Source organism: Anser brachyrhynchus (genome assembly GCF_964034855.1).
Source record: "Anser brachyrhynchus genome assembly, chromosome: 3".
Classification (NCBI taxonomy): Eukaryota; Metazoa; Chordata; class Aves; order Anseriformes; family Anatidae; genus Anser; species Anser brachyrhynchus.
The window spans coordinates 64,523,722-64,550,924 of record NC_137696.1 but is presented as its reverse complement, the minus strand read 5'-3'; the positions used below and the strand labels follow the sequence as shown (position 1 = coordinate 64,550,924).

Here is a 27,203-nt window from a genome sequence, read left to right as displayed (position 1 = left end):
CAACAGCGTCCCACCATCAGCCACTCCACATCCTTTCCCAGCCCACTCCGGAGGAGTTGCTCAACAGGAGAAAAACATCGTTCTAAATTCATTTGGCCACTGTATTTTTTTTTCTCACTCTTGCTGACTCGCAGTCTCACTGACTGAGCCGTGAGCTGTTTGCCCAACGGGGCTTTTGTTCTGGTCTACCAAAAACTGGAAAAACCTGTTAGCGTGCAAGCTTTTTTTTTTTTTGGTTGGTTGGTTTTGATCTTCCTCTGCCATTGGCAGCTACGGCTTGTACACATGCGGACAAGGTGGTGCCTGCCTTTCATGTGGAAGGCTGCCTTGCAGAATCTGAAGGTGTTTTTTTCATTGCTCCGCAGCCTTCCCAGCCTCACGAAAGCTCTGGTGGATACTCCAGGAGTTAAACTCTGCTTGTTCTCCACAGAATTAATTTAGGTCATTATCTGATTTTTCTTCAAGCAAAGGGAGGGCGTTTGAGTATGGCTTGGGTCCGGCCTTTGGAATAATATTTTGTAGGCTCTGGGAGATCTACAGAAGCCAGCCCCGCTGTGCAATGTATCTGCTTGGATGTAGAAGCTTGTCTCCTTTACAGCAGCTGCACACAGGGTAGGGTTGACATCTGTAACACCAGACAGCAAGTTAGCGCAAAGTGTGGACAAGCTGGGAAGAAACTCGTTGCTCCATCTCTTTCCTTTCCATCTTGCTTTGGAACGAGAATGGGTCAACTGTGTGGCCGGTGCATGCAGCTGCTGCGCGACTTCGTGGCCTTTGTTCAGAGGATGTCCTCGGAGCTGGTGCACAGCATCAAGGAATGCTTAACTCTGATAATCAAATGCTCCTGCTTGAAGCAGAGCAGCTCGAAAGCCAGACAGCTGTACAAGCCCATCCTGCAGCCTCACGAGCGGGTGACAGCACAGGAGTTTCTGCAGCATATCGAAAGAGGTAGGAGCACTTGTTGTTTGAAAGGGATGTGAAAGGGCAAGGAGATGCTTTTGGGGGGTTGAAAACAGATTGCTGTCTGAGCTGCTCTGGCATGGCATAGAGCAGCTTGGTGGTGTAGGAAAGGGCAGAGCTACAGAGCACTGTGTGTATGGGACACCTAGAGCTGGAGTGGCATAGCCGTTGGTCTGGGTAGGAATGGTCATCCCCTTTCTGCTGTGCCACCACTGTTAAAACATAATCCATGTAAATATGTTTCTTAAAAGCAAGTCCTTCTGGTAAGTTAACTTCTTGAGTGTCACTAAAGTCACAAAGCTGGAAAGAGGCTGTACGACACTGCAGGAGCCCTGGGCTGTTACAGGCAAACTACAGCGTGGTTGTGGCTGAGTTGTGAACATCTGTCCCTGTACCGGCTGCAGCACACCTGGGGTTGCGCTGAGGGTGCCTGCGTTGTACGTGGGGAAGGTCAAAGTCACCCTGGGACAAGTGCCAAGGGGCTCCCAGGGCTTCTCAGACTGCAAGAAAATGGTCTGCAGTAAGGGCTTTTGTGGAAATGTTCAGACACAAGGCTTGAACACAATCATGGGATTCTGCTTGAATCAAAGTAGATCCCATAACTCTGTATAAATCTCCTCTGCTTTACATGTTAACTCTCTAATCCCCCTCTTTATCTTCCTTGCGTGTCCTCTCTATCCTTCCCTGAGATACAATGTATTAATAGGAAAGCTTTTTTATTATGATTTCATTCCTACAATCACAGAATGTCTTCTTGGATGAGTGCATTTTCTTAGTTGTCCAGCCTAAAATCATTTCTTGTCTCAGACTTGAATGGGGGGCAGTTTCCTGTTTGTTTTTGCTTTGATCACACATATTGTGTTAAGCTTAACAACCTTGGGCTAAAGCTAATAGACAAAATTGCAGAGCCTTCTACTTTCATTTGCGTGAAGGGTGCAGGACACCACAAACTACTATTTCTTTACTGGCCTTTTTGACATAAAACCATCTTGTGAGGTGGACCAGGAGAGACATTTACCCTTGGTATGACACAGTTAATGCTGTTTGGAATGATCTGTCATGGAATAACCTCTGGAATGGCTGTTTTGATGCTGATTGTTTGGAACATGCATGGATTAGCCTCAGCTGCTGTCCTTACTCTGTGAGTGCCGGGGTCCCCGTGCTGTTGATGTGTTTCACTGACTGTTGCCTATCAAGCACTGGCTAAATCCTGAAGTCCGTATCCAGAATAGGACTAGACCTTTCAGCTTTGTGTACGGTTTTTCCAGGGCTGAACATTTTCCTCCAAAGACTAGCATGCTCCTGACCATGTAAAAGTGCCTTGACAGTATCCCAGTTCAATTGACAGATCAGGTGCAACGAAGGGATGGTCTGGAAAAAACAGTGAGAACAATATGGCCCTCTGTAGCACCCACATGGGTGCTTCCTGAAAAGAGTAAGTGTATGTCTTCCTGAGAAATCCCTTACTCTCTGAGAGGGGTCTACAAGGGGCTGGTCCATCTTGGCCCCTGAGGAGCTGGGGTACAGCAGCAGGGAGCCTTGTGGCAGCAGTGCAGAGGCTCTCAGCAAGGTCCCAATGTCCGTGAGAGCAGATACACAGGAAGAAGAACCAGGGCTAATTCTCTGAGTGACCAAATCCTGCTGCCAAGACAGACAGAAGCACAGAAATCTCAGAACGAGAACCAAGACACATCCCTCTTTAGCACTTGCCTATGTATTTTATTCCAAGATGAGGCAAACCCATCCTCAATTTTGGAAAAATTATAACAATCAGAGCACCAACATTTGGACAGTTTGAGTGCAAGGAAAGACTTTGTGGTTGGTCACACTCAGTTGTTAGCTAGGGCAGCAAATGCTTGACGTCATATGTAGGTAAAAATGCAGCGCTACGTGGGAGATTCAGATAGTCAATGTGTGAGGAATGGAATTAGACCACAGCAAGAGTGTTGTTTTTTTCTCTAAAACCTTACACACACTGGCCTTCCCTTTGTGTTTGTTGTTAATTATTAAACAAAACTGAGCTTTATATGAAGCAGTTCTTCTGTGGAACACTTACCTAACCCTGAAGGTAGGAGTTTGTTACTCTTGACATGTCAGTGGCTTCTAATGGCTTGAGATATTGTCTGAGTTTTGCATTGAGGCATGGAAGCTCACACTCCTCACATCTCTCACATCTCTGTTATCCCATGGGAAGTAAAGCAACTGGATCTTGGTTTGTTCAAAGAGATATTTCTATCTTTAAAATAATGCTTTAATCTCTTGTCTAAAAATACATCTTGAACTTGTGTGCTCCACCAGTGAATTATACTACATTACTTTTCAACAGTTTATACTGTTGAGCATTGGTTCAATGGCCTTTTTTTTTTTTTTTCCCCCCTCTTTGCTGTTCCATTCCATGCATTACAAGCACATCATACAGTGACTTACAGAAGTCATGCGTGACTGCTGTTGCTGTACTCTTGACGGCTATTACTGAATATCTGGTTTATTCCTACTGTCATTCTCAAGAAGAGGTAGATTCATGCTAGGAATTTGAGCCTGAGGCAAGTCCATTTGCAATCCATGTTGCTGTTCCCTTAAATCCTTTATTATAGTGCAATAGAACCACAGCAAAAATAAAAAGTAATAAATTAAAAATATGTACCTGTTCTATAGCTTATAAGAACACCATTTTCAGTAGATATATTTTAACAAAGATCTTCTGCGATTCAGGAAGAGATAAAGAGTTTTATGGAGAGCGAGAACACCTGCATTTATACTAGATTGCATAAAAGTGTCTAAAGGTTATAATTTATCTTGCTTCCAATCACTAATTTCAAGAACATCGTAAGAGTCATTGCCAAGGACAGGTTATTCCAGGTTCCTTTATTGCAGCTGCTCCTGGAAACATGAATAAGGACAGATGGTCTATGTGGGGTTGTTGCAGTACAAAAGTCTTTACGTGTTTTTTGGCTGTAAACTTTAATTTCTCTGTGTGAACTATCCTTCTTCAAGTGTAACTGAGTCTGCGCTATAACTGTGTATCTTTAGGTTTTGAAATGTCACCACTTGGAAAGGACCCTCTGGAAGCCTTGAGGACCTTAGCTTTCTCAGAAAACCCGGGTTTACAGCAGTCCGCTGCTCTCTATTACTTGCACATGAGCCAGCACAGTAAGTTATCTCAGTGCATTAGAAATTTTTCACATAATTATAAATAAAACTATCTTTTCAAACTGTGAAACTTCCTTAGATTCATTAATCTTTTTTTTTTTCTTTCATGCTGTATTGCTTGCCAAGGGAAATGGAAAAGGTGTCATTGCCATGTAGGCAGAGTCATGCTAGGTTTTGCTATGAGAAGATATCTCTGATCATTATAAAAGATTGTCATTTACTTAATTATAATACTTCTGAAAAAAAAATCAGCAGAATCCTAAGTAGTTAGAGTCAGTGTATTCTGAATCTCCTGAGAGCAATGCAGTTAAAAGTCTGGTGGCAGTAAATGGACATAGTGATCTTTTGAGGTTTTGTATTATATAATTTTTTGGAAGAGGACAAAGCCCTGGAGGCCAGATTGTAGTGGAGACAAGGAGGAAACATTATGCTGCGTACCCACTACTACATGGGAGCATTGGGCTCCTGAGGTAATTTTTAAACAAGTAGAAGTCGGCCGTGATACGCCAAATAAAATTCCAGCAAGAGTTTGGGTCCTACATAAAGGCAGAAATAGCAGCATCAAGAAGAATGCTATTTATTTATTTGTTTGTTTGTTTATTTTTATTTTACCTCAAGCTTTATCCCATGTATTTGTTCTGGCTAAAAAGTGCAGACCGCCACAACATGAGGATCTGCTATGAGGTGGAATGACCTGTTTGGTAGCAAGGCATGTTGGTTCTCTTCCCATAATGTTTTTGAAGTACTTGATTATTCAAAACCTTTTCAAGAACTTTGGCCTGTTTTGTCAGTAGCATTATAGTTTAAATGATGGGAACACCACTCAGCCCACTTATGGTAGCACCTGAGGCCCAAGACAGAAAAATGTGAGAAACCCTGGTGAAGGATGAGACTCCTGAGTGTTTCCTCTCATTCCTGCAGTGAATATTCCCCTGCCAGCAGAGCATCTGGAACCCTTCTATGCCTTACTACGGTCTGCTGACCTGGAGGTGCAACAGATGTCTTCCTTGTCCCTTGTCAACTTTTTGCTGGAAGGAAATAGTGAGTAATTAACAAAATATTTCCTGTTCTGGTGTAAAAGCTTCTCTTCAGCAAGACTTAGTGCAGAAGTAGGGCACATCTCTATAGCTAGGTCTACACAAATCCGAATTCTTGTTTTTGCGCTCTAGATGGGACAGGTGTGAGTCTGTTTCTGTTTGCAAGCCACATAGATTCTGGTGTCATCAGGATATATTTGGACCCCAATGCTATATCATGTGGCAAGAAATATTGGATCTGTGTGCAAAGGCTGATAATTTTTTCTCAGGCTGATGTGGGAATAACTTTGCTGTTCTCATTCTTGGATTGAGAGCCCACCACTTAACTTTTGAAGCAATAGGTACAGCGCTCAAAAACAAACTCAGCCTATGAGGTGGTACTCATTTCCCTGTTATTTATTAACTGAACCTCAGTCTCAAATTGCTTACAGATTGGGAAAAAAAAAAAAAAGATGTTTAGGTGTTTAGTAGAATTTGCTCTATTCTGTAGCTAGTAGGGCCCACTTAATTGAGATTGGGCCTGGGAACTGCAGGTGACACACTTCCAATACAGTTTGATTGACAAGGCATTAACACCCCACAGCACCTCAATGGAGAACTTATTTCACCTACTACTGCTCTCCCTGGCACCTGGACTACAACAGGTATCTATCACTTTATCCCCTACAAACAGAAGATTAGTCTTCATTGAAACTATTTTTTTGTATTTCCTTTTCTTTTTTGTCAAGGATCTTGCTGCAAATAATATCATGTCACTATTTACAGGTTAAAAAAAAAATTAAGGTAGACTTCAGAAATAAAACGGGGAGCATCTGAGTAAATTGTGAACCTGTTGGAAAACAGCAGTTGTATTTTCATGAACCTTATGTTTGAAAACAGGCTTGCTAGCAGAAATGTTTGGGAGCAGCTGAACTATGGCCTCTGAACATCTCTTACACTCTTTCATGAGTCTGAAAATAAATAAGCAAACCAAGCTAAGGGACTGTGAGTGCCTTTCAGGCTGTTTCTATGTTAGGTCCATTTTGCGTAAGCATAATATATACCCCAAAGCAATCAAAGGAAGAAGACATATTCTTTCCACAAAGGCATTAACTGTTTACTTTCTGGTTTGTCCATTTGTTTTTGAATTTATGAATAGTTGACAAAGAACTGGTTGTGCAAATGGGTTTACTTGAGCCAATTCTGGACCTACTTGAGTCAGAGGATCCCACTGTCCAGTGTAATTCCTGTGCCTGCACCATGACTTTGGCTGTTTCAGGTGAGTGTGCTGTTCTTTCCCTTTCTCCTCTGCAGTGAATTCATTCAACTCTTATGACATATTTCAAGGTGACACAACTAATTTGCAATTGCTTTGAGTCAAAAGATGCAGCAGCAGATTTTAGTATTCTTATATCAGTAATTCAACCTGTTGAGATTCTGGTTAAGATCTTTTTCTCAGCCAAGCTCATTTAAAACTCCTCTTGTAGATGAGGCTCTTCATTTATCTTCATAGCCCTTCTGGGCATAAAGTATATGTTCCAGAAATGGAACATAGCAATTCCATCTGCTGTTTTGGGATACCACATACCTCAAGCATTGTTACAGTCAGAAGACATACATAAATGCCGCAGAAGTTGCATTTTGAATTTCTTCTGAAATACAGGTAGCCAGAAATGTGCAATATTCCAGTTGGGGTCTCACCAATTTTTTTACAGTGGCAACCAGGGAAATACATTGTGTGATACATCTGATGATTACATTTGCTCGTTTTATGATTGCATCATGGTGATATTATCATCCTGCAACTGATTTAATCACTTAAGTCTTTCTCCTCCTCTGCTGCTATTTCCTGCAGACATCAGTTTGTTAAGGGTCTGCAACAAAGCTCAGCCACAGTTACCGAAAGAAAAGTTACCACATTGGTCTCCCAGAAGGGTGAGAGAGGCATGCTGGATGTGTAACTTTCTCACTTAGGTACTTATGTTACAAAGGGGGATAAGCAGGATCCAACTACATTAAAGTGCTGATTTGCATTTTATCCCATCTTTCATTTATCTGCAGGTTTTAAAATATTTTTCCCTTTGAAAAATATTTTTAATCATTGTGTATTATTACAGTCAGGTTAAGTACACTGTATACTACATTACTTTGTATGGAATGCATATTACCTCATTTGAATGTCTTAATCATCTCATCACTATAATTTTAGATGCCCTGCAATAGGAGGACTTTCTTTATGTATGGTCAGTGGAGTTTTGCTCCTGAAGATCTACAAAGGTAGATCCCTTTGCCTGTTTTAGGCAGCGCACAAAGGAAGGGACTTCTTTGGGAACCCAAATATATTGTAGTCCTGAAGGCACTCTGGCCCTCCTAGATGTCTCTGTCTAACACAGGTTATTGCGAACCCTCAGCCACTACAGAGGCAATTTGCCTTCATTCTCTGTTGAGGTTGGTCACCTAACACTACTGCATGCTCTTAAAAAAGCTAGTGCACTTCTGAGCACAAGTAGTTCATGTTAAACACTCAGGAAGCTTTCAAATTGTATAGGAAGTCATCTGCTGAACAAAGAGGTAGGCAGTGCTGCAAACACGTAGGCTGGGTTGCTGCCTGGGATTTAGAGAAGGTTTGAAGATCTCTGTCTCAGCTTAACTAGGCTTTACATGGACTGGATACATTTATTTATTTTTCAGAATATGTTTTGCTACTATCACCGTGAGACTAAAGCAAGAAGCAATTCACTAAAGTTTATTTTAATTGTAACTCACAGACTCTGATATCTTAAAGGGTCCACTTGAGAATTCTGTTTGGTCATGGCCTTCAAGTATGCCCTTCATGCTTCAGAATGATTTTAAAAAGATAAATATGGAAGCAGAACAAAATCAGGAAGATCCTTTAGATAGTTTTGAAGTGACTAAATCTATATATCCAAGAATAGCAACGAGTCTTAACTCTGCTGCAATAAGCATCCAAGACTGTGCAGAGTGAAGCTGTTTAGAAATGTGACTGCAAGTTATACATGTGAACTTCAATGTCCGATACTGACCAGCTGCCAGAAATAGCTAAAAACAAAAACAGCAAACAAGCCCATTCAGATTAAAAGGATTTCAAGGTCAGTTTTTGTCCACCAGCATGTCCAACACCAGCATTTGTCCACACAGGAAGAGGACATACGTACATTTGCAGCTATCTGCAGCTTTTCAACCTGTGAGTGAAAGTAATCGGTTCTGGGATAAGAACTCTTCTCAGAGTAGATAAGTGCAGAATTCAATGTTCACAGCAAGGGTGTAGGGAGGCCTGAACTTCTGCACTAAGCTAAACAAAAAGGATGCAGCGCACATTCAAAGCTGTACTGTCAGAAGAACTTTCAAACACACAAAGTGGAAAGAAAGAATATATAGATGCAGATTTCCAGGTGAGTTATTCAAACCCAGCTTGATTAGATGTTATTGACTGTCCTACTTTAGAGTAGGATAGGAATATGTGTTTCCCTGTCACTACGCACCTCGAAGGTTTTTCTTTAAGAAACAGAACTGGCTTCCAGAGATGGGGCATGCACAGCTTCTCTGGGCAGCCTGTGCCAGTGCCTCACCGCCCTCAGTGTAAAGAATTTCCTCCTAACATCTGATCTAAATCTGCCCTGTTTTAGTTCACAGCCTTGTCCTGTCACCGCAACCCCTGACAGAGTCCCTCCCCAGCTTTCCTGCAGGCCCCCGTTAGGCACTGGAAGGCCGCTGTAAGGCCTCCCCGGAGCCTTCTCTTCTCCAGGCTGAACAACCCCAACTCCCTCAGCCTGAAAATTTCACCAGTGTAATTGCTTTCCATGTGACCCGGCTATTTTTAAATACACGTCTTTTCCCAGAACAATTATTTCACTCAAAATTGAAAATATTTTTTTCAGCATGAAAGGTATTTCTTTAAGTATAAAATATACATGTGAAGGCAAAAAGAACACTAAGAAAAGAACACTATTCTGGAACACGAAGCTAATCTCAGCTGAAGTATACTTGAATAGATATCCTGGATCATCTGTGTGTGTCAGTTCCCCAGTATAGAACAACCCCAGATATACAAGTAACGTTTTTTTCTCTTAACTCTCTAAGTTAGTTGGCACACGAGGAGTTGATCTGATCCAAATACCTTCCCATTTCTTGCTTTCTTGTGCTTCATGTTTTTCTAGCAAGCCTTCAGAGACTGGCCGTTGTTTAAACAGTCTAGAAATGTACATAAATAAATCAATACTCAAATAAAACTCCAAAGGACTTCAGTTTTGCTCAAATAAACAATGAACAATATATACTATGGACTTTACTTTTTCTGTTTGTGAAGAAATCTGCAGAACACTGTGATACTGAGAGAAATCTTCACTGGTCTAGTTCACATTTAAAAGTCATCAACTTCAAAGAAGAACACATTATTTCAAAATCATGCCATTAGCATGCTTATAAGTAAATGAGATAAGATACAATCAGTGGAAGAGGGCCATAGCGATCTCAGTGTGGCAGCAGGTTATTTGTTGCAAATGCTTTGTTGGCCTCGTGGCACAGGGGTAGGGAAGAGCACGAGGGAAGGACTCTTGTCCAGAAGATTCAGCTGAGGCTACCTACAGTAAGTCCAAAACAAGAGGAGCAGAAGTAAAAGCAGATTTTTTTATAAATTAAATTGTATTTCCTAGCATAGTATAACTTTATCATATGCAGTATATGTATTTAGACAGTATATAAACACATTATATAGTATTTGATATAGTATTTTGTAGTAGTATTTAAGTATTATAGTTACTTTTTTTTCTTTTTTAATCCAATGGTCTCAAGGGACTCTGCAGATCTTTTTTAAATTCTTCTTGTACTCCAGGATGGTGAACACAACTGTACAACCTAATACACTGCCGTGCAAGGAAGTATCACCACTTCAGTGAAGCAGAATCTTTTCAAATTCCAGTAATTAAGGCAAATTCTGTCTTTAAGAAACCTGTGCACTGTTTGTAGCTTTCCCTGGGGTGGTACAGACACATTCAAAGAGAGAAGGCCCTGAATACACCCTGCTAAATTACTTCAGTATTATCCGTAGTTAATTGTATAGCTTTTGGTTAGCACCTTGTGAATAGCTTGGTCAAACATAACAGGGATACAAGGCAAGCATGACACTTTGCTAACCCATTTAAGGGGAGTTGCATTGCTTTTATCTTAACCGTCCCACTCACAAAACAAAAGCAGTGAACCAGCTGTGATCTATGACAAATACAGAAATCACAAGTTAGTGTCTTTTGCTTTGAGCTCTTGAAAGTTTTAAGAGGTTCCCTGGAGTATGCAGAGAGGTTTTGATCTATACAAAAGAATCAGAGAAGTGAACTCTAAAGAAATCTAGTCCTGCCAGATGTCCTGCTCTTGATTCTCAGTAAGGTGATACCGTGTGGCAATGTCACATTTCTTCCTTATTCTGATTTTCTTCCCCAGAATCCAACCGAGATGCTATTGGTGCAGCCCGAGGAGTTACACCCCTGCTGTCTCTTGCCAATTCCTATGATCCCAGAGTCCAACAAAATGCAGTTGGTGCAATTCTCAACCTCACACGATCAGGTACTTTCTGACTAATCGTTTAGTTAGAATTGCTGAAAGAAAACATCTCACCAATAGAAAAATACATAATTCAGAAGAATTAAGGCAAGAACAAAAGCTTATCTGAGCAACAAGTGATTTCCTTTGACTATGGTATTCACTGATGATACCACATAGGCTGATGGTTTCAATTTGGCCTGTCTTTAGCTAATGCAGACCCTTTTTTGTGTAGTCCCCAAATAGGAAGACTTGATTTTCAACCTCAAGGAGGTTAAAAGAGAGAGAAAAAAAATCATTTATTAAAGAAATTAAAGAAATTGCTTGGTCTATAAAGCTAGCAGAACATTTGTTGGTACTCTGAAGCCATCTCAGAAGCCTATCCAATGTCAAGCTCTAGGATTGTTTGACTTGTGTCCCTAACTTGATGTTGGATGATTCAAAATATAGATTTTATGGACCTTCTGTTCTTCTCATTAAAAGCTCCTGGGGTTTCTGCTAACAGCTTCAGCAAAAGCAGCATTTGGTCCTCTGCAACAGTACATGTACTACCACCATACATTAGCTCTGAAACAAGCCAGCATGAAATCCCTCCTATCTACATGACTTCATTGTGCCACACAACTAGATAGCACAGTCCTGAGTAATGCCTCTTATCTCTATATGGTAGGGAGAGTGGTTGGCAAGAACTGCTACCGTTGGCTATTACACTTCCGCTATGATTCAGAATTTCATTTAAGTTTTGTTTGTTTTACATGGAAATCATGGCAAACTTTGTACCTGAGTTTTTTCAGATTCTCCAACAATTCAGATTAATGGTTTGATCCTGGAGGTCTTGTCTAACCTTAATGATTCTGTGATTCTCTGAACAGGACTGGCAGAAAACCAGCAAGGGCGTAATCAGTCAGCCTGCTAGTCATTTTGTTAAAATTACTGCATACTGCTGTCTTGTACAAACTCTCAATGCCGTGCTCTGAAAGTTGGATAAGCATCACCACTCACTAGTGTCTGACAGTTGTGCATATACCTGTTGAATGATGCCTCTAGACGAGAGGGAGGGAAGGGAACAGACACACTAACAGCACCTTGTTGTTTTTTTTTTTAAATGGCAGAGAGGATCCAACAGGTCCTATGCAAGGAAGGAGCCCTGCCGGTTCTCATCTTTCTGCTGGAGTCTCCTGACTCAGAAGTGCAGGTATGGCTCAGACAGGTCAGTTTCAAATAGGAGCAGTGTGACTGTAGGGAGAGCACAAACCACAGAACTGGGAAATGGAAAGGTGGAGAGAGGGGAAGGTTTCTCTAGAGAAGTGGGGCGGCATGTGAGAGCATCCTGGTAAAACCCAGCTTGGTCAGACACCATCTATTCAAAACCTGTGATTTGTTTAGCTCCACAGGAGAAAGTTCATAATGCCAGCACACACTAAAGCATGCACAGAATTGTTCTGCAGTTACCTTTCTGCATCTTTTGGACCATCGGACCAGTTGCTGATAGGCCTGTTCCGCTGCTTTTTTGGCATCCTTTGATCTTCCACTCTAAGCAATTTTACTAAGAGTTTTAAAAAGCATAACTTGCAAAGTTTTTTTTTCTCATTATTATAGATGCCTGGGAAACCTTATTTTATGCCTACCCCAGACGCCTCTTTGTGGTTCTGCATACTTAACAGAGATCTGGTTCTTGGTTTAAAAGTTAGCTGATGAAAAACTATAAATCAGAGTTGTAAAGCTTAAAATCCGCTATTTCATTCATTCAGAGAAGCACATGATTGTTTCCTCCACTGTTTTTATTATCTCTGTTCAGTTCTCTAGTAAAAGTCTGAAGTGCTGGAGCCTTTGGAATTGCTTTCCCTCATATTCATCTTAATATTTCCTTCTCTGCAGTGCAACCTGTTTCTTCTAATTATACCTCCCCAGTAATACACGCTTAAATATATATAATCCTCCCTAGCGTTAATGTTTAAATCCTTTGAAAATGATCTCTCGGCATGCTAGGGCAGTGACTACATCCAGCCTGAGTAAAACAAAGTATACATATAATACAGCAGATGTAGGTGAGCTAACTTAGGTGTGAGCAGCGGGGTAGCTGCAGCAGCGCGGCACGTTCCCAAATACCCAGGGACCTCACGGGTTTGTGCAACATGCACTGCCACAGCACGACTGCCGCTGCTTGTCCTGGAGGGAACCCACTCAGACTGTTATCATGCCTACCCAACAAAATACCTGAAGAAGAAAAGCCACTTTATTTTCATCAGTTCTCAATCCAAGCATTTCCCTGATTTACTTCTACGCTCTTCAGTGTCATCACTGTGACTGCTTCTCTCCCCACTTTTTTCTCGGTTGTCTGCAGTATTACAGCTGTGCTGCCCTGAGTAACATAGCAGCGAATGCTCAGCACCACGAAGCCATGCTGAGAACTGGCGACAGATTTCTGCTCCGTGCACTCACCGCTCTCTTATCCTCCCCTGTGGACAAGGTAAAGCTGTAGCTTTCTATTTTGTGTGAAGGTTTAGCATCAGAGCAGAGCTATAAAACTCGACTACCAGTTTCAGCCTTGCACAATTCCACTTATCTACTGCACCGAAGCCTCTGTGGCATCTTCCCCATGAGGAAAGATACATACATTTAAACATATATTGGTTCTATGAGGGCTACATATGGAGAAAAAATAGGGAAATCATTGAAGTCCTGGACACTTCCTTTAGGCTAAGATTACCTATTTTCCTTAAACTTGAAACTCTGTGTGAAATGCTCTGTTCAGGCTCTCACTATCTTTGATCATTGTGTCTGTGACTGCAAGTATCTGGAGCACCTATTATGCTACTACTACTCCCTCTCTCTCCCTCTCTCTTTCTCTTTCAGTATACTTAGCTTTGACTATATGGCTTCAAAGCCTAACATCTAGAAAATCTTGCTTTGCTGGGAGCCATACACTGAAAAAGCTTCAGTAAGATCCAGTTCAGGATTTAAAGGGGAGAACTTTAAATTCTGTGCAGTCCCTCCTAGTTGAAAAAAAAAAAAAAGCAAACGAGGAAAACAAATTCAGTCCATATATTTTCTTGTAATCGATTTGACATTTCTAAAATAAACCAACAACTGAACCTCACTGTCTCTTCCTCATCAACAACAGGATGACTGATGCTAGAGGAAGTTAAAACAAATTCATCAAAACTTTGACCAAAAAAAAAAAGTGTACAAAAACTTGTGCTCTGAAGATAATGTGGTAGCTTGCTAGTGTTGTCAGATTTATTTTGAGTACAATAGCCAAGACCATGCACTATTGAATCCACTCTTTTTCTCTCTCTCTCTCTCTTTTTTTTTTTTTTTTTTTTGTTTGTTTGGCACAAGCAGGTGTCAAGCCAGGCATGTGTTTGCCTAAGAAATTTGGCTACCAGTGGTAAGTAATATCTTGGAGATAAACAAAACACACTTTTTCCTTTCTCTCTCTGCCTTTCCAAGCAAGCAGGGTGAATTGGGAACCTTTCACATTAAAAGCAGAGACACTCATTTCTGCTCTTTAGTTGGATGTTATAGGAAGAAGGAGGTGCAGCGTGCCCAGCTAAACCTGCCTCAGAGCTCCCAGGCAGGAGGAGCAGTACCCAACGTGAGAGAGTCGGCACAAGTCTTGCATGCACAGAGCCCTTCTCTCCCTTCCGTGTTCCCCAGTCATTAAACCTGATCAGGACAGAATGTCTCCTGAAACTGCTGCTTGAGTAGGGGCCTGCCTTCTCCCAAGGCATGAATCTGCCTGTCATTAAACAAAGTTTTCTCCCAAGCATTTGTCATCCTCTTAAAATATCCTGTCCTATTAAATGCCCGTGATCCATTCCTGCAGCGTACTCTGGAGATGAAAGCAGAGAAGCCGCACTCTCAGTGCCAGAGCCTTGGGGTCCGGAGCAGAGGTGTTCATCTAGCAATTGCAGAGGCACCTCATTTTCAAGCTGTCACAGTGACTGCGGAGCTGGGCGTGAAGGCACTGCTGCTTCGCTCCCTGGCGTGGTCTCTGTGGCCTTTGGGGATCCATCTGCTGGCTGCTCTGGCGGTGCCTCCGGTGCCAGGGCGCGCTAGCTGAGGTTGCAGGGCAAGCGTTGTAAAAGGGCCATGACTGAGACAGGCAGTGCTCGGGCAGGCCTTTCTGTCTGTGCAGCAGGAACTGCTGCTTTCCCACCAGGCCTTAGGCCAATGAAGCACTCAGAAAATGCCCCTCGCTTCTTCGCACCAAGATTCAGACACAAAACGAAGGGTGTCCAAAGCTGCTTTCAAACCTGCATTGATCTTTTGGCAAGAGGAGCCCACAAATGAGGTTTAATTCTTACAGCCAAGTACCCAGCGTTGTCCCATCCCACAGAGATTGGGATGTCCCTTCTAATCTCATCACATTTCTTCATCATCTTCCCAAACCAGTGGACACCCAGGCTGAGATGGTCTCCCAGGACGTCCTGCTCAAGCTGTGCTCTCTCCTGGCCTCTGGCAGCGAGGACGTGCGGCGCGCATCCGTCGCCCTGCTCTGGATACTGTCCCAGCACCCGCACAACCAGGTAGGGGAGCTCGTCTCTCAAGACCCTAGGGGAAAGAGCAGTTCTGGCCACTGCCTGCAATAACACAGTTAGGGCAAATCTGCCAATGAAACACATCCTGTGAATGACCAATAGACTTTGTGAGACCTCCCAACCCTTCTGCCCCAAATGATGAGGTTTTTGAGCGGATGCCACCCTGCACTACTCACTGTGTTCCCCTTGCTCTTTGGACAAGAGGTCTCAAGGTTTATTTTTTTTATTTATTTTTAATTAGGATCAAGATAATTTAAAAGCCTATCTATCTTTAGCTAATTCACTCGGACTTTCCCGTGTCTCCTCACGCCCTCAGACACAGGATGGTTCCTTTGCCCACACTCAGGGCAAACACCACCATTAGCAGTGCAATACCATGCAAACGCACAAAGTCTGACTAGAGATAAACTCCAGCAAACAAACAAAACTGACACTCCTGCTGTACTTTCAACCTCCACATAAAACAGCAAAAACAGTAAGTAGCGATTGACAAATTATTATTTTTAAATATGCTTTTCCATTACAGTGTTTAAAGCCATCCTTAGGAACATGGACATGAAAGGTTTTTGGTAGGTATCTTAAGCTAACTGTAACCTCTTAGGAGTGATAGAGTTTGGTCAGATACAGAAAAAAAAAAAAGAACAAAAAGAAAAAAAAAGAGAGAAAAAAAAGCAAGAACCTTTCCTGTCAGGTTGCTTTAAGCAGCAGTGACAGCCTGGGTAGCCACAGCTGGCCTTAGTGCTTTTTGTGGCTGAGATTTGAAATGTCCCCAGGGTACTGGAGTGCCTTACGCCTTGTTACATGTACACAGCACGGTACAAGCCAAATCCAGCCTCCTCTAACTCGGGGACACAATGGAAAAATTGGGAAAGCTGAACACCTCTGAAGCAGCACAGAGTTTCCCAAAGGCTTTGCGCAGGCCGCGTCAGCACCAAACACCCTCGTGGCGTGTGAACTGCCTCCTGCAGCCCCACACAATCTGCTCTCAGCAAGCTTACCACTGAACTACGCTGAGTTAGCTGGGGGCTATTTGCACAGCAAAAACATTACTACATCTCCAGGTTTGTTCTAGTGAGCAAACAGGGCCGGCCCCAAGGAACGAGCGTGGCTGCTTTGTGCGAGCGAGCCCGCACGCTCTGAGAAGAGGCTGACCTCTCCTTCCTCACACCCTGCCTCCCCACCTCTGTGCCTGCTCTGGCCTGGTTTTTCAAGGCTTTTCAAGGTTTCTTTCACTCACCCAGACTGAATTCTGAGTGCCTGAAAGAGGAATTTCTCCATGGGAACAGCTGTTGGAAAACAAAACGCCGCACAAAGCTAACCTTTACAACCAAGTCAAGTGATGCTTGAATTATTGCAACTGCCACACAAGAGACAATAGAGCAGAATTCATCTGCCCTTTCGTTACCACGAATCAAACCTCCACGAGCGCTTTGCATGAGTTCCCCTCCCCTTTCCTTTGGGCCCCTGGCCTGGCTGCTGACAGCAATTCCCAGCAAGCGCTGGACAACTTCCCTCCTGCAGGGGAATTTTACTCAGCCAAAGGACAGTCCAGCCCTACAACACTAAGGAAAGAGTCAGTCTCTGTAGGAAATGGCCTTTTAAATCACATTCCTGTCCTGGAAGTCAGAACGATGAGGATCTGTCAGCTCCAGGTGATGCTGCAGACTTCCCACTCCAGGTGCAAAGAACTTTGCTTCGCTCCCATCGCGCTACCTAGCAAACAGGGGATAGATAATATTAACCCTGGCAAGCACTGCCTCCCCAGGGGGGTTGAGTACAGAGTTGCAGTTCTGAGCATAGGTGCTGCTGGAATGCTTTTCCTTTCTCTTTTATTTTGAATCTGTGGAGAAACTAGGTCAATATTAATTTGAACCACTCAAACCACTTCTACTCAGATTCGCTCATGGTTCCCTCACTGTGCAGGCCTGAGCCAGGAGACAAAATCTGGATCCCAGCTGCACAACAGCCAAAAAACGAGGTTCAGCAGAATTTAGAGTACTGTCACTTGCTGATGTAGGGCTACCTAAACTGAAGAAGCTTGGCCGGGAAGTCATTATATATTGGAAAGTTCATTTAGAGTCTGTAGACAATTTCCTCCTCTCAGGCTGCAGCAAATCAAATAATGGTACTGTAGTCAATGGGATTATATAGAAAAAAGGACACACAGTCCAAAAGCACAGAAAACAGTCACTAATGGTAATTGAATTGGATAATCTAATATGATGTAGTTTCTACTGTTGAAGAGAAGGAAAAGTAGAACTAGAGAAAGTTTACAGCCATACCTGAATATAGGAATCTTTCAATGCTCTGAGTTTAGCCATAGTACTGCCTTTTCCATCTATTTCCATTTTAGGATTGCTGGTTGTGACAGTGCTTAAAATGAACATAAGTGAAGATGTCAGGTAAAAGAAAAGAAGATATAGTTTTGTGATTTAACCTAAGCAAAAAAAAAAAAAAAAAGATGCATGTTACACTATTTTTAAAGACCTCTTTTCATGTTTTTATGTGATCCCGACATTTTCCCAGACTCAGAATTACTCCATTTTTCTCAGTTGTGTATTGGACTGATGACTTGTTTTACACTGAACACACTTGCCAATGTCACATTTTCTAAGTAACGTGAATAAAATAGCCTGTTACTAGTGAACATGAAAACTGCACAAAGAACTCATATTCTTAAGGAAAACAGACTGAAAGAAAAAATATCCCAAGAGGAAATCTTACATTGCTTTCAACTGTAGACCTAACCCAAAGCCTGCTGAGATCAGGTTTCTCTTGCAACCAGCAGTGTTCCCTTAATCCATAGTTACTGAGGAAACTGCCTGGGCAGTGACCCAAACTGTGAGGTCTGATCCATTTATTATCAATATGGTGATTGGAGGAAGAGTACATTCAGGGAGAAAGGGACTCAGTATAAGTCCTTCTAAAATATCCACCACAGAGCAGAGAAAGTTACGTATCATCTCAGAGGATGCTGGTCAGAGCACATTACTAAATTGATGCCTGACCACCAAACGTCCTAAATGTGAACCCTGTTACTGTTGGGAAGGTAAATTGCCAGGGTACTGAAGGACACAGTGCTGCTGCTGCTGCTTCTCCAAGTACTCCCTTTGCCTTCCACTCCTCCTTCCACTCAGGACCACACATCCTTCCCCTGGCTACAACAGCTACTGCCTGCATGGCACAGCAGCCCCTGGGGAGTGTTTGATGCAAACAAGTTGCTGCAAACGAAGAATAAATTCTAGACATTTATAGAGTAAAAACTGGACCTTAAAGACTCCAGCTCTCTATAGCAAGTGCCAGTCACTAGACCATGTTTTGGGAGGAAATGCACTGGGTGCAGCTGTTTTGCTGCTGGATTAAATGAACTAAGTAATACCCTTCTCACATTTTGCTGCAAAGTTGCATTGCTGTGCGTTGGCACTGTCTGTACAGGGTGTAATGGAAATACTGCTTGCTCTTCCCAGGACGCTCTGGTGTGTGCAGAGCTGCTGCAGAGCCTGGGGACGCTCCTGTCCGCACACACGACAGACCCTGTGATCGCTGGCCATGCTGCTTGCATCATCAAAAACCTGAGCCTTTCCAAAAACAGGCAGGTGGGTACCCCCCCCTTTTTTTTTTCCCCTGGGATGCTGCAGTTACATTTATATAAAATCAGCATTACCCACTGAAGGATTTTATTATTATTGCTTATAAAACATATGCTAAGTATACTCTGCACAAAACTGTATGAATAAAAGGACCTGATGTGCCATGGGGAAAGGTTTTACTTTTCCAATACAATGCAAACATGCTAAGGAAAACAAGGAATGTCTATTTTTTTTTTTCCTATAAGTGATGTGTTTACCTAATTTGAATGACCACATCATAGATATAAAACATATTTCTAGCAAAGATATTCCAAACTATTTAATCCAGGAAAATCCGTGGTTGGTTAGAAACTGAATCCTGACTTCCTAGCTCTCACTCTTCAGATGCCTTCAGTTATCTATTTATGGGGTTCAAAACTGATCTAATTTCACTCCCAGTTTGTTAAATATATTCCCAGCTACTGATGTATATTATGTCTGTTTGGCCAGATGCTTGTTGTGCCAAGATGCTACAGACCTCTACTGCTGAATTTGCTTCTAATGAAATCCATATCCACAGATGCATTTCTCTTCTCCTCACCTCTAAAGGATATTCGGTTCTCTTAGCCACTTTTAGGAAGTACCAAATTTCTACCACCTTGATCAAATAGTGCCACTAGAAACAATCAATTTGAGGGGGATGGGGGAAGGGAATGCACCAAAATCCTTGTCTCTGCCCTTTGCTTCACTTTCTAGTACACACTTTTGGGGACTTAATTACATTTTTTTCCTTCATTCATTATCCAATTACTGCTAGTTCCAGAGACTGCTTTCCTGACACATCCAGTGTCTGAAACAAGAACTTTTCTGCTTCTGTGACTTACCTGATTTCAAGCTTAGAAACATCTTTGCCCTTCCTTCCCCCCCCCCCTTTTTTTTTTTTTGCATTGTTAATTCTCATTCTTGCAGCTCTTGTGCTCTGTTTAGCTTTATCAAGATCAAGTCAGGCTGAAATACCAAACCACAGTGCAAAATAAAGATGTCTCTTCTGCAGACACAGATTATTCTTGCATTCCTTTGTCCTTCTCTCCCATGAGGTAAGAGAGCACTCAGTCCACCTGGAATAGATTTAAACCACTCAAAAGGAAAACTTTGCTATGGGTCTATGAACCTGACTGATGAGGAGGAATGGGGCAAACCTTTCAGCAAGTTTCAAATGAGGATGTGAATTTCCAATAAAGTTTTTCACTTATATTAGCAAAGATAGGAATTACATTAATTTTATATAGTTGTGAAATCAATTTTTGCAGGGAAATGCATTTCCTCAAACTCAAGGCCCACATGAGAAGTAAAAATGGACCATGCTTTCAAAGTTTGCTTTGGAAAAACTGCCCTATTTGTCAGTTAAATTCTGTGACTTCATCCTGTCATCAGCAGGGAGCTGGTTCATTTTCATAAAAGCTTTATAATGTGCCTTGTAACATATTTATCACTCACTGCACAAATGAACCCACAGACAAGAGTAGGAGTGCCAGGTTTCCAGGGTCAGCTCTAAACCACATAAAAGCCCTTGTCACAAGAGGGAAAAAGTGTTGTTTTTATGCCAGCAGGATACAGACTGTGGCAGCTTGAAAGGCAGGAGCCTTGAATCCAACTTCAATCACTAAGCAGCAAGTTAAAAAATCGCAACATAAAATGAGCATACAAAAAAGATGCTTTCTTTTGTTGACAGCCATCTGAGCTCCCTCATGGAGGTGTGAGCAGCTCCCATTATTAGGATTTCTCTATGAGCTGGAGATTCAACTTCCCGAATAAAGTCACCTACAGGTGACTCACTCAGGATTCGTCCCTTGGTCTCAGGGGCTTTTAATCCAGGTTGGCACAGGCTAAGTCTCCTATCTGTTGTCAACTCGGTCTCTAAAACATAGACCCCGGTGCAGAGATAATGCTGGCCCAAACCACTTTTGCTGTAGCAGATTCAACCTAAAAAATAAGGGGTACACAGAAATGTTTAATTTGTAATAATCCTCTGCAGAAACAGAACTCACCTTTGTCAGAGGTCACCTCCTATTTGTGCAGATCAGAGCATTTCAACACTAGAAAGTTTTCAAAGCCTCAGATGCAGAGAATCTGATGAACTTCCACATTTCCCCATGCTTAGCCCTGCAGTACTCATGTTATTCACCTCTGCACCAGGACTTTAGCAAACGACAGCCTAATTCTAACATACAGCCTGAGAGGGTGGTAATAAATCAGTGAAATATTTGAGCTCCAGGAGTGATCCGTGATCATGAGAACATCCCACAGACAGCAGGCCCTGGGAAACACCTAAAATCAGGTGATCTCTAAGCAATTCAAAGCGTTTGTCACCTGGCTGCATTAGATCTGGGAGATGAGAGATTTCCATCGTCTTGTCTTAGCCCCCAGGACTGCCCAGAGACACGCAGTACTTCTGAAGCCCTTGGACACCACCAAAACATGATGGAAGTGCTGAACATCGATCTCCTTCTTGTTGCAGAGAATCATCGAGAGCCTGTGTGTTGAAGGTCTCCTCCAGGCCATGCTTTCTATTGACGTTCGAGAAGACTCTCTTCATTACGTGACGTCTTGCCTTGCTGAGCTGACAAAGCAAGGTAGGGAAGCAACCTCGCCACGAATGGCTTCCTCTGAGGAGCGTTCACATCCTTTAGTAACCCCAACGGGAGTCAATGCCCAGGTCTCTCCTTTAAATCCGCTGGAAGTTTTGCCATAATCTGGTATCTGCCGTAACTGCCATGCAGCCAGTGACATGCCTTATGCCTTATTTAACTCTGCCAGAGGTGCCCAGCAGCTGCGGGACAGACTGAGCCCACCAGGCCAGAGTGAACCTTGTGCACAAAGTGGCGCAGTCTTTCAGAACACAAACCCAGCAACGTAGAAATCCCACAGCCTTTCTCTGAATCAAAGCCAGTGACCTACCCGACCGAGAACATGCCTTCAACACATGGCCCTAGGCTTTGCAACCTAGAAATGCTTACTGCAGAAGTTCAGCACTTATTTTCCAACTCTGTAAAGGATTTCCCATTTAGGCACATGGGTTCTGGCAGATTTCTCACCTTCTTTTCTAGAGCACTGGGGTTTCTGCTTACAGACTGCTCTCCTGTCTTTCTGTCTCCTAGATGGAGCCACGTTACGCATGGTCCAACGGATGGATGAACCCCTGACGAAGTGCTTGGTGAGACTGGCTGGCCAACTGGAGCATACCGAGCCATCCTTCCAGGCTGCCTCCATCATCCAGCACATGACAGACCACGGTAACTGTCACACAGCACTGACTGTGCTTTCTAAGTTATTTATGGCTGTCTGAAGTGAAATGAGCCTTTTTCCAAAGGACCTAGCTGTCAGGTACTGAGCAACCTTTAGTATTCCTCTGTCATCTTCCATCTGGTCTCAACTAATTTGTTAGCACAAAAGAGCCTCCACTCACCCTAGAAATACAGACCTAGCAGTGCCTGAGTGCACAAGAAAGCCAAGAGATGAAAAGGGACCATAGACAAAAGATCTGAGTCAGGTGTTTGCTGCCCTCTTCAAGCACTACCATTCTGCAGGGCTAGCCCGTAAGCCAGTTCTGAGGTCCTTAAACACAGGTTTAAGCAGAAAGGTGGGATGATGTAAAATACTCCTCACCAAGGAAATAAGAATGTTTCAGACAAGAGGCATTGCTGCATCTTTGTGTGACCTTCTCTGCCTGTATATACAACATGATGGCATTCCCCACATATAGGAACGAGGCTGGTAGAGACAATTGCAAGGGTTTTTGTGTTTAAATTTTAGATTTTTTTGTGTCAAAATTTTAGATCACTTCTGCTGCCCAACCAGCATGAGGAAAGCATCTTCCTGAACCAAACACTGCTGTTGTAACTCTCAGATTGATTAGCAGGAGCAGTGAAGTGGCTTCTGAGAATGCAGTCTATATATTTTAAATTTCGGTGAGAGATAATGAAGAGAGCATAACTTTAACCTGCAGAAGACAAACAGTTTTATGCCCACGATACTTGCCCTATGCAGCTGAGCACCTCAGACTTGCAAGAAAAAGGTGTCCAGATTATTCTTGCTGCATTCTCTTAAAAAAAAGGATGGCTAGATGTTAATCCTTAGATGTGAGAGAAACTGAAGACTGGAGGAGGGACTCTAATAAGGGAAAATACAAACCTGTTTCGATCCTAGCATCAAGTATTTGCAGCAGAGCAGACTCTCAAGAAGTGATCGAGTCCGACAGCATCATTGCTTCACAGATGGGTGAAGCATGAAAGGCTGATCAGTCTGCACGTCAGCACGTGCCTCACACAAGGACGGGCTCCCCAGCCAGCAGCCCGCTCAGCAGAAATTTTCACATCCTTTACCTGAAGCACCCGTGCTACCATTAAGGGTTGTTGGAAGCCCTTCGCCATTCCTTGCAGTGACCCTGGTTGTGGCTGAGGGCAGACGGGTCATTGCCGACCTTAAATGTCATTACAACAAACAGCTTTAGAAGTGTTTTAAGGACTCCTGCTGACCTCCAGTTATTCTCCCATTTATGCAGAAAAAATGATGTGTTTGCTGAAGTGTCACATCACAGAGATTCAAGCCTACCTCGAGAATTTTCTTACGCACCAAGAGATTCGCTTCCAGCAGCTGGGCATTTCCATGTTCTGCAGGTTGCAAGCAGGTACGTCCTCACTGCTGGGCGCTGCCAAACGCTGCCTGCTCCCATCAGCGGCACACGGGCACGGCCTTGTCACCGCGTGTCACCTGCACTCCCCTGCGCTGACACTGCTGGGCAGCTGCCGCTGGGGCTGGCCCTGCTCACCAGAAGAGACTCGAGGCTGGCTGCTACCTTACCTGTTTTAAAATAACTGAGAATATCTTATAGTAAAGGCAGATTTTATTTATTTATTTACTTACTTTGGACTAAAGGCTTTCATTTCTGAAAGAAACAGAACTCAGGTATAGATGTTTTTGTCCAATATGAGGATGCGTGGCACTAGGCTCAGCTTAAAAGCTTTTCAATTTTGAAATTTTAGTTTATTTTAATCAAGCAAACATGAGCAGACCACATGGATGGTAAAAGCTGGAAAGTCTTACATCTTTTCTATACTTTAAGTTCTGTTCCTTTTAATATATATAATAGATATTTAAATTGACTAATGATGAGAGATACAATATGGTAATCACATATAATAATATATAGTGTGTATCTTCACAAATGTAGAGCCAGTGCCAAGACCCTAATATATCTTTGTTTGTTTCTGCTATACAGAAACAGTGCATAAGGCTGAATTTGCCAACTGTGCTTTAGCCATCTGGATCAGAAGTGAGCAGCAAACATTCTTGAACAGTTGTAGGAATGAAAATTGAATTAGTATCTGCTTTGTGTGGAAGAAAGATATTATTCTACCTTCTATATATTTTTACACTGTAATAAGAAACAACAACTTTATCTAACCAAAAATAGAAGCATTCTAAGCATCTGCATTAAAATGCAGGTGAAAACATTTGGAGAGGACAATTACTGCAGCTTGCCTAACGCTTGTTTTTCCTCTTCAGATCCAGAATTCTCATTAGCATTCAGGAAAAGCCAAATGGCCAAACTCCTTGAGCAAGTCCGCCAACAAACAGAAGAAACACAAGAGCTCCTTAGGGCAGCTCTTTGCCACACAGAGAGTTAGTATTTAAGCCGGGCAGCTTACAAAATCTTACCAGATCCAAGAACCTGAACTTTTATTAGCATGGACAACTCTTTTCATTGGCTCCTGTAGTTAAACTTTTCCTGCTACTTGCAGTTTCACTGTACAAGCAGCAAGTGCACAGCACCTTTATGAAAGAGATGTTCCAATAACAAGAATGGGACCAGGTCAAAAGACAATCCCTCGGACGCTTCATCTGCCTGCTTAAGTGTGCTTCACGACCACGGCTACGTTCCTTCCAGCTGCTCAAAACACACCTGTTATGCTTGGATAATCTTCACTGTTTTTTTGTTTGTTTTTCCTTCCAAAAATCAGAAAGAGCTGTATTCATGAGGTCTTATTCAGGCAAAAGGCTGATTCTACTGAAAAGGGACCTGTGAAGTATGCAGGCAACTCTGCATTCATCTCCATTTTATTTCTGTTCCATGCCTTATTTCAGAGCACACCTCAGCGACATTAACTGAATTAACACGTTCTATAGAAGTAGTAAACTACTGGCAGGCTACTGCAGAAGGTAACTGCAGAGAGACAACTCAGAAAGAATACAATTTGTAAGAAGCAAGAATAGGGGAAGCACTATGGCTGATTCTTGCATACACTGCCAGCACCACTGTCCAGCAGAAGAGCTAAGGCACACTGAGGCAGGTAAATGTTATGAGCGTTGCACAGAGCATGTTCAGAATATAGCAGCTACCACGGAAGGCCTGTGAGACGTGCATGAGGACAGAAATCTATGTTCTGCAACTGGTACATTATTTCCAAAGGGACCTGCAAAAGGGAAAGTGAACAAATTTGGCAAAATTAGGAACTGATCTTATATTTTGATATCTCATTTTAAAAGGAGTAAGAGAAGCAAAAAATGTATTAGTATGTTTAGTTCCGAATTCAACTGATTTTGTATGTGTATGTAGGTTACTGAACAGCCTCCCCTTCCCTTTTCTCCAGAGGAAGCATATCTGTCTCATGGTTCTCTTTGCCAATCAAAACACTATTTTTCAGAAAAAAAAAAAAAAAAGTTGTAGCACAGAGCCTTGAACTTATGGGGCACTAGTTTTTTAATGTAGCTTTTTATTTCTAGGAAAAAGGTGATCTAATCATAGTCATCTAATACTACCAATAATTTAATAGTAATCTAATTACACCTTTGATCTATACGCTTACTGTTTTTAACGTTGAGAAACTGGCTGGAGCTTCTTGTTGAACTGGCTGGAATACTGAAATTTTGGGATTACTCTTATATAGTGAATATTGCTCCCAGATGGCACAGTCTCTTTTCAGGAAAAAAAAATAGAAAAGTTTCCTGTCTTTTGGGGTACTTCTGACTGTGGTACCACTCCAAAACACAGCTGTAGAGCTGCTACTGGGTACAAATACAGAATAAAAGTTGAGGCAGATCTAGAAAAATCATTCTGCCAACTAAGAGCTCACCATTACATTTTACTGTGGCCCAAATCTTTAAGCTTAGGTTTGGTGCATGGGGCAGGCTTTTTTTTTTTTTAGGTTAATGCTTAATTTCAGTAACTGCAAGTTCTCTCCAATCATAAGGTTAAAGAAAACCAACAAAACATTTAAAAGCCTCTCTACAGCACAGCAAAAAGACCTGTTGAAGTACAGGGTAGACAGATCTCAGATAATGCAGTATGGAATTATCAATATTCAGGTGTGACAGACAGGAATTTTCTTCTGAAATTTCATGTGAGAGACCCATGCACTCACTCACAGGCAGGAGGGCTCACTGAAACAGAAGACTAAACAGAGCTGAATGACACAGCTACAAATGAAACCTGAAGATCTCAAACTTCGGGCCACCTCCTTAGGTGATTTTAGATCATTTACCAAAAAGAAAATCAGTGCAATATTTTATGTCCAGTGGGATACGTAATGACATTAGAGTCTGTCCTCTGTTTTTTGTTTTTTTTTTTTAGATATTTAATTGCAAACATTACTTCAAGGTCTTAGCAAGAAAGAAAATAACAAAGCAGTCTTCCTCAGGAATAAGGAGATAAGAGACGATAAGAGACATGTAAATCAAACAAGCTAATGGTGGATATAATACAGGAGTTGTGCTGTAATGACCTGTGTCACCCACTACCCGAATGTCACCCACATAAGTATTTGTCATGTTAAGATGTGAGCAAGGAGCTGAGTCTCACCAAAGCACACAGTCCCATTGCCGTGAAAAGTTACTACTACCACCATCTCTTCAGAAAAGCTGTAACTTCTAAAATTGCTAATTCTACCTCACTGGATAATTAAGCGTTGCCTTGGATAGCATGAATAACAAAGAGAGATGCAATCGCAGACCAAAAAGCTGGCCTTCATTTGGTACTGTATTTTGTTACCAAAAACAATATTGAAAGGAAAAGAAACTATTTTTCCCTGCATTTAAAGAAAAGGGGGTTGAACCCAAGACTTAAAATTCAAATTTTTTTTGACAGACACATAATTCTACACTCATTCCCTAGCCCTTAGTTTTACATTGGGTCCTCGAAATAAATAATTTTTTTCTTCTCTTATTTGAAGTGCAAACCTGGAATGAATATAATTATACATTATTTTTACTGCAATCCAGTTCAAAAAACATATGAGAAATGAAACAGACTCTTCCTCTCTGTACTGCAAACAACAAACCAAGTGTTGTAAAGTCTCATGAAAGTAATCAAGAGCAACATAGCTTAAGCCTGAGCCTAAATGAATCCTCAGACA

At 42.2% G+C, this 27,203-nt stretch overlaps 1 protein-coding gene across 2 annotated transcripts; it reads left to right on the top strand.

Annotated features, from left to right (window-relative positions):
- Window positions 1–287: 287 nt before the first annotated feature.
- LOC308192386 (uncharacterized protein) lies at window positions 288–26,509 on the top strand. 2 transcript variants are annotated; one of them, XM_080585943.1, is made up of 14 exons: window positions 288–948; window positions 3,991–4,110; window positions 5,032–5,151; window positions 6,286–6,405; window positions 10,581–10,703; window positions 11,792–11,874; window positions 13,024–13,149; window positions 14,025–14,070; window positions 15,078–15,211; window positions 18,691–18,819; window positions 21,311–21,425; window positions 21,951–22,085; window positions 23,354–23,479; window positions 24,358–26,509. In XM_080585943.1, the coding sequence occupies exons 1-14, from the start codon at window positions 723–725 to the stop codon at window positions 24,477–24,479; spliced, it is 1,725 nt and encodes a 574-aa protein (XP_080442069.1). In that variant the 5' UTR covers window positions 288–722; the 3' UTR covers window positions 24,480–26,509. The 2 variants fall into 2 exon arrangements, with proteins under 2 accessions (XP_080442069.1, XP_080442068.1); XM_080585942.1 differs by lacking the exon at window positions 24,358–26,509 and having other exon boundaries at window positions 23,354–24,277.
- Window positions 26,510–27,203: the final 694 nt, after the last annotated feature.

Bases quoted from the DNA above. Each gene is read 5' to 3' on its own strand.
- LOC308192386 (XM_080585942.1), top strand. From the start codon at position 723: ATGGGTCAACTGTGTGGCCGGTGCATGCAGCTGCTGCGCGACTTCGTG. The intron at 5,152-6,285 runs GTGAGTAATTAA...ATTTATGAATAG, and splicing joins CTTTTTGCTGGAAGGAAATA to TTGACAAAGAACTGGTTGTG. The intron at 18,820-21,310 runs GTGGGTACCCCC...TTCTTGTTGCAG, and splicing joins GCCTTTCCAAAAACAGGCAG to AGAATCATCGAGAGCCTGTG.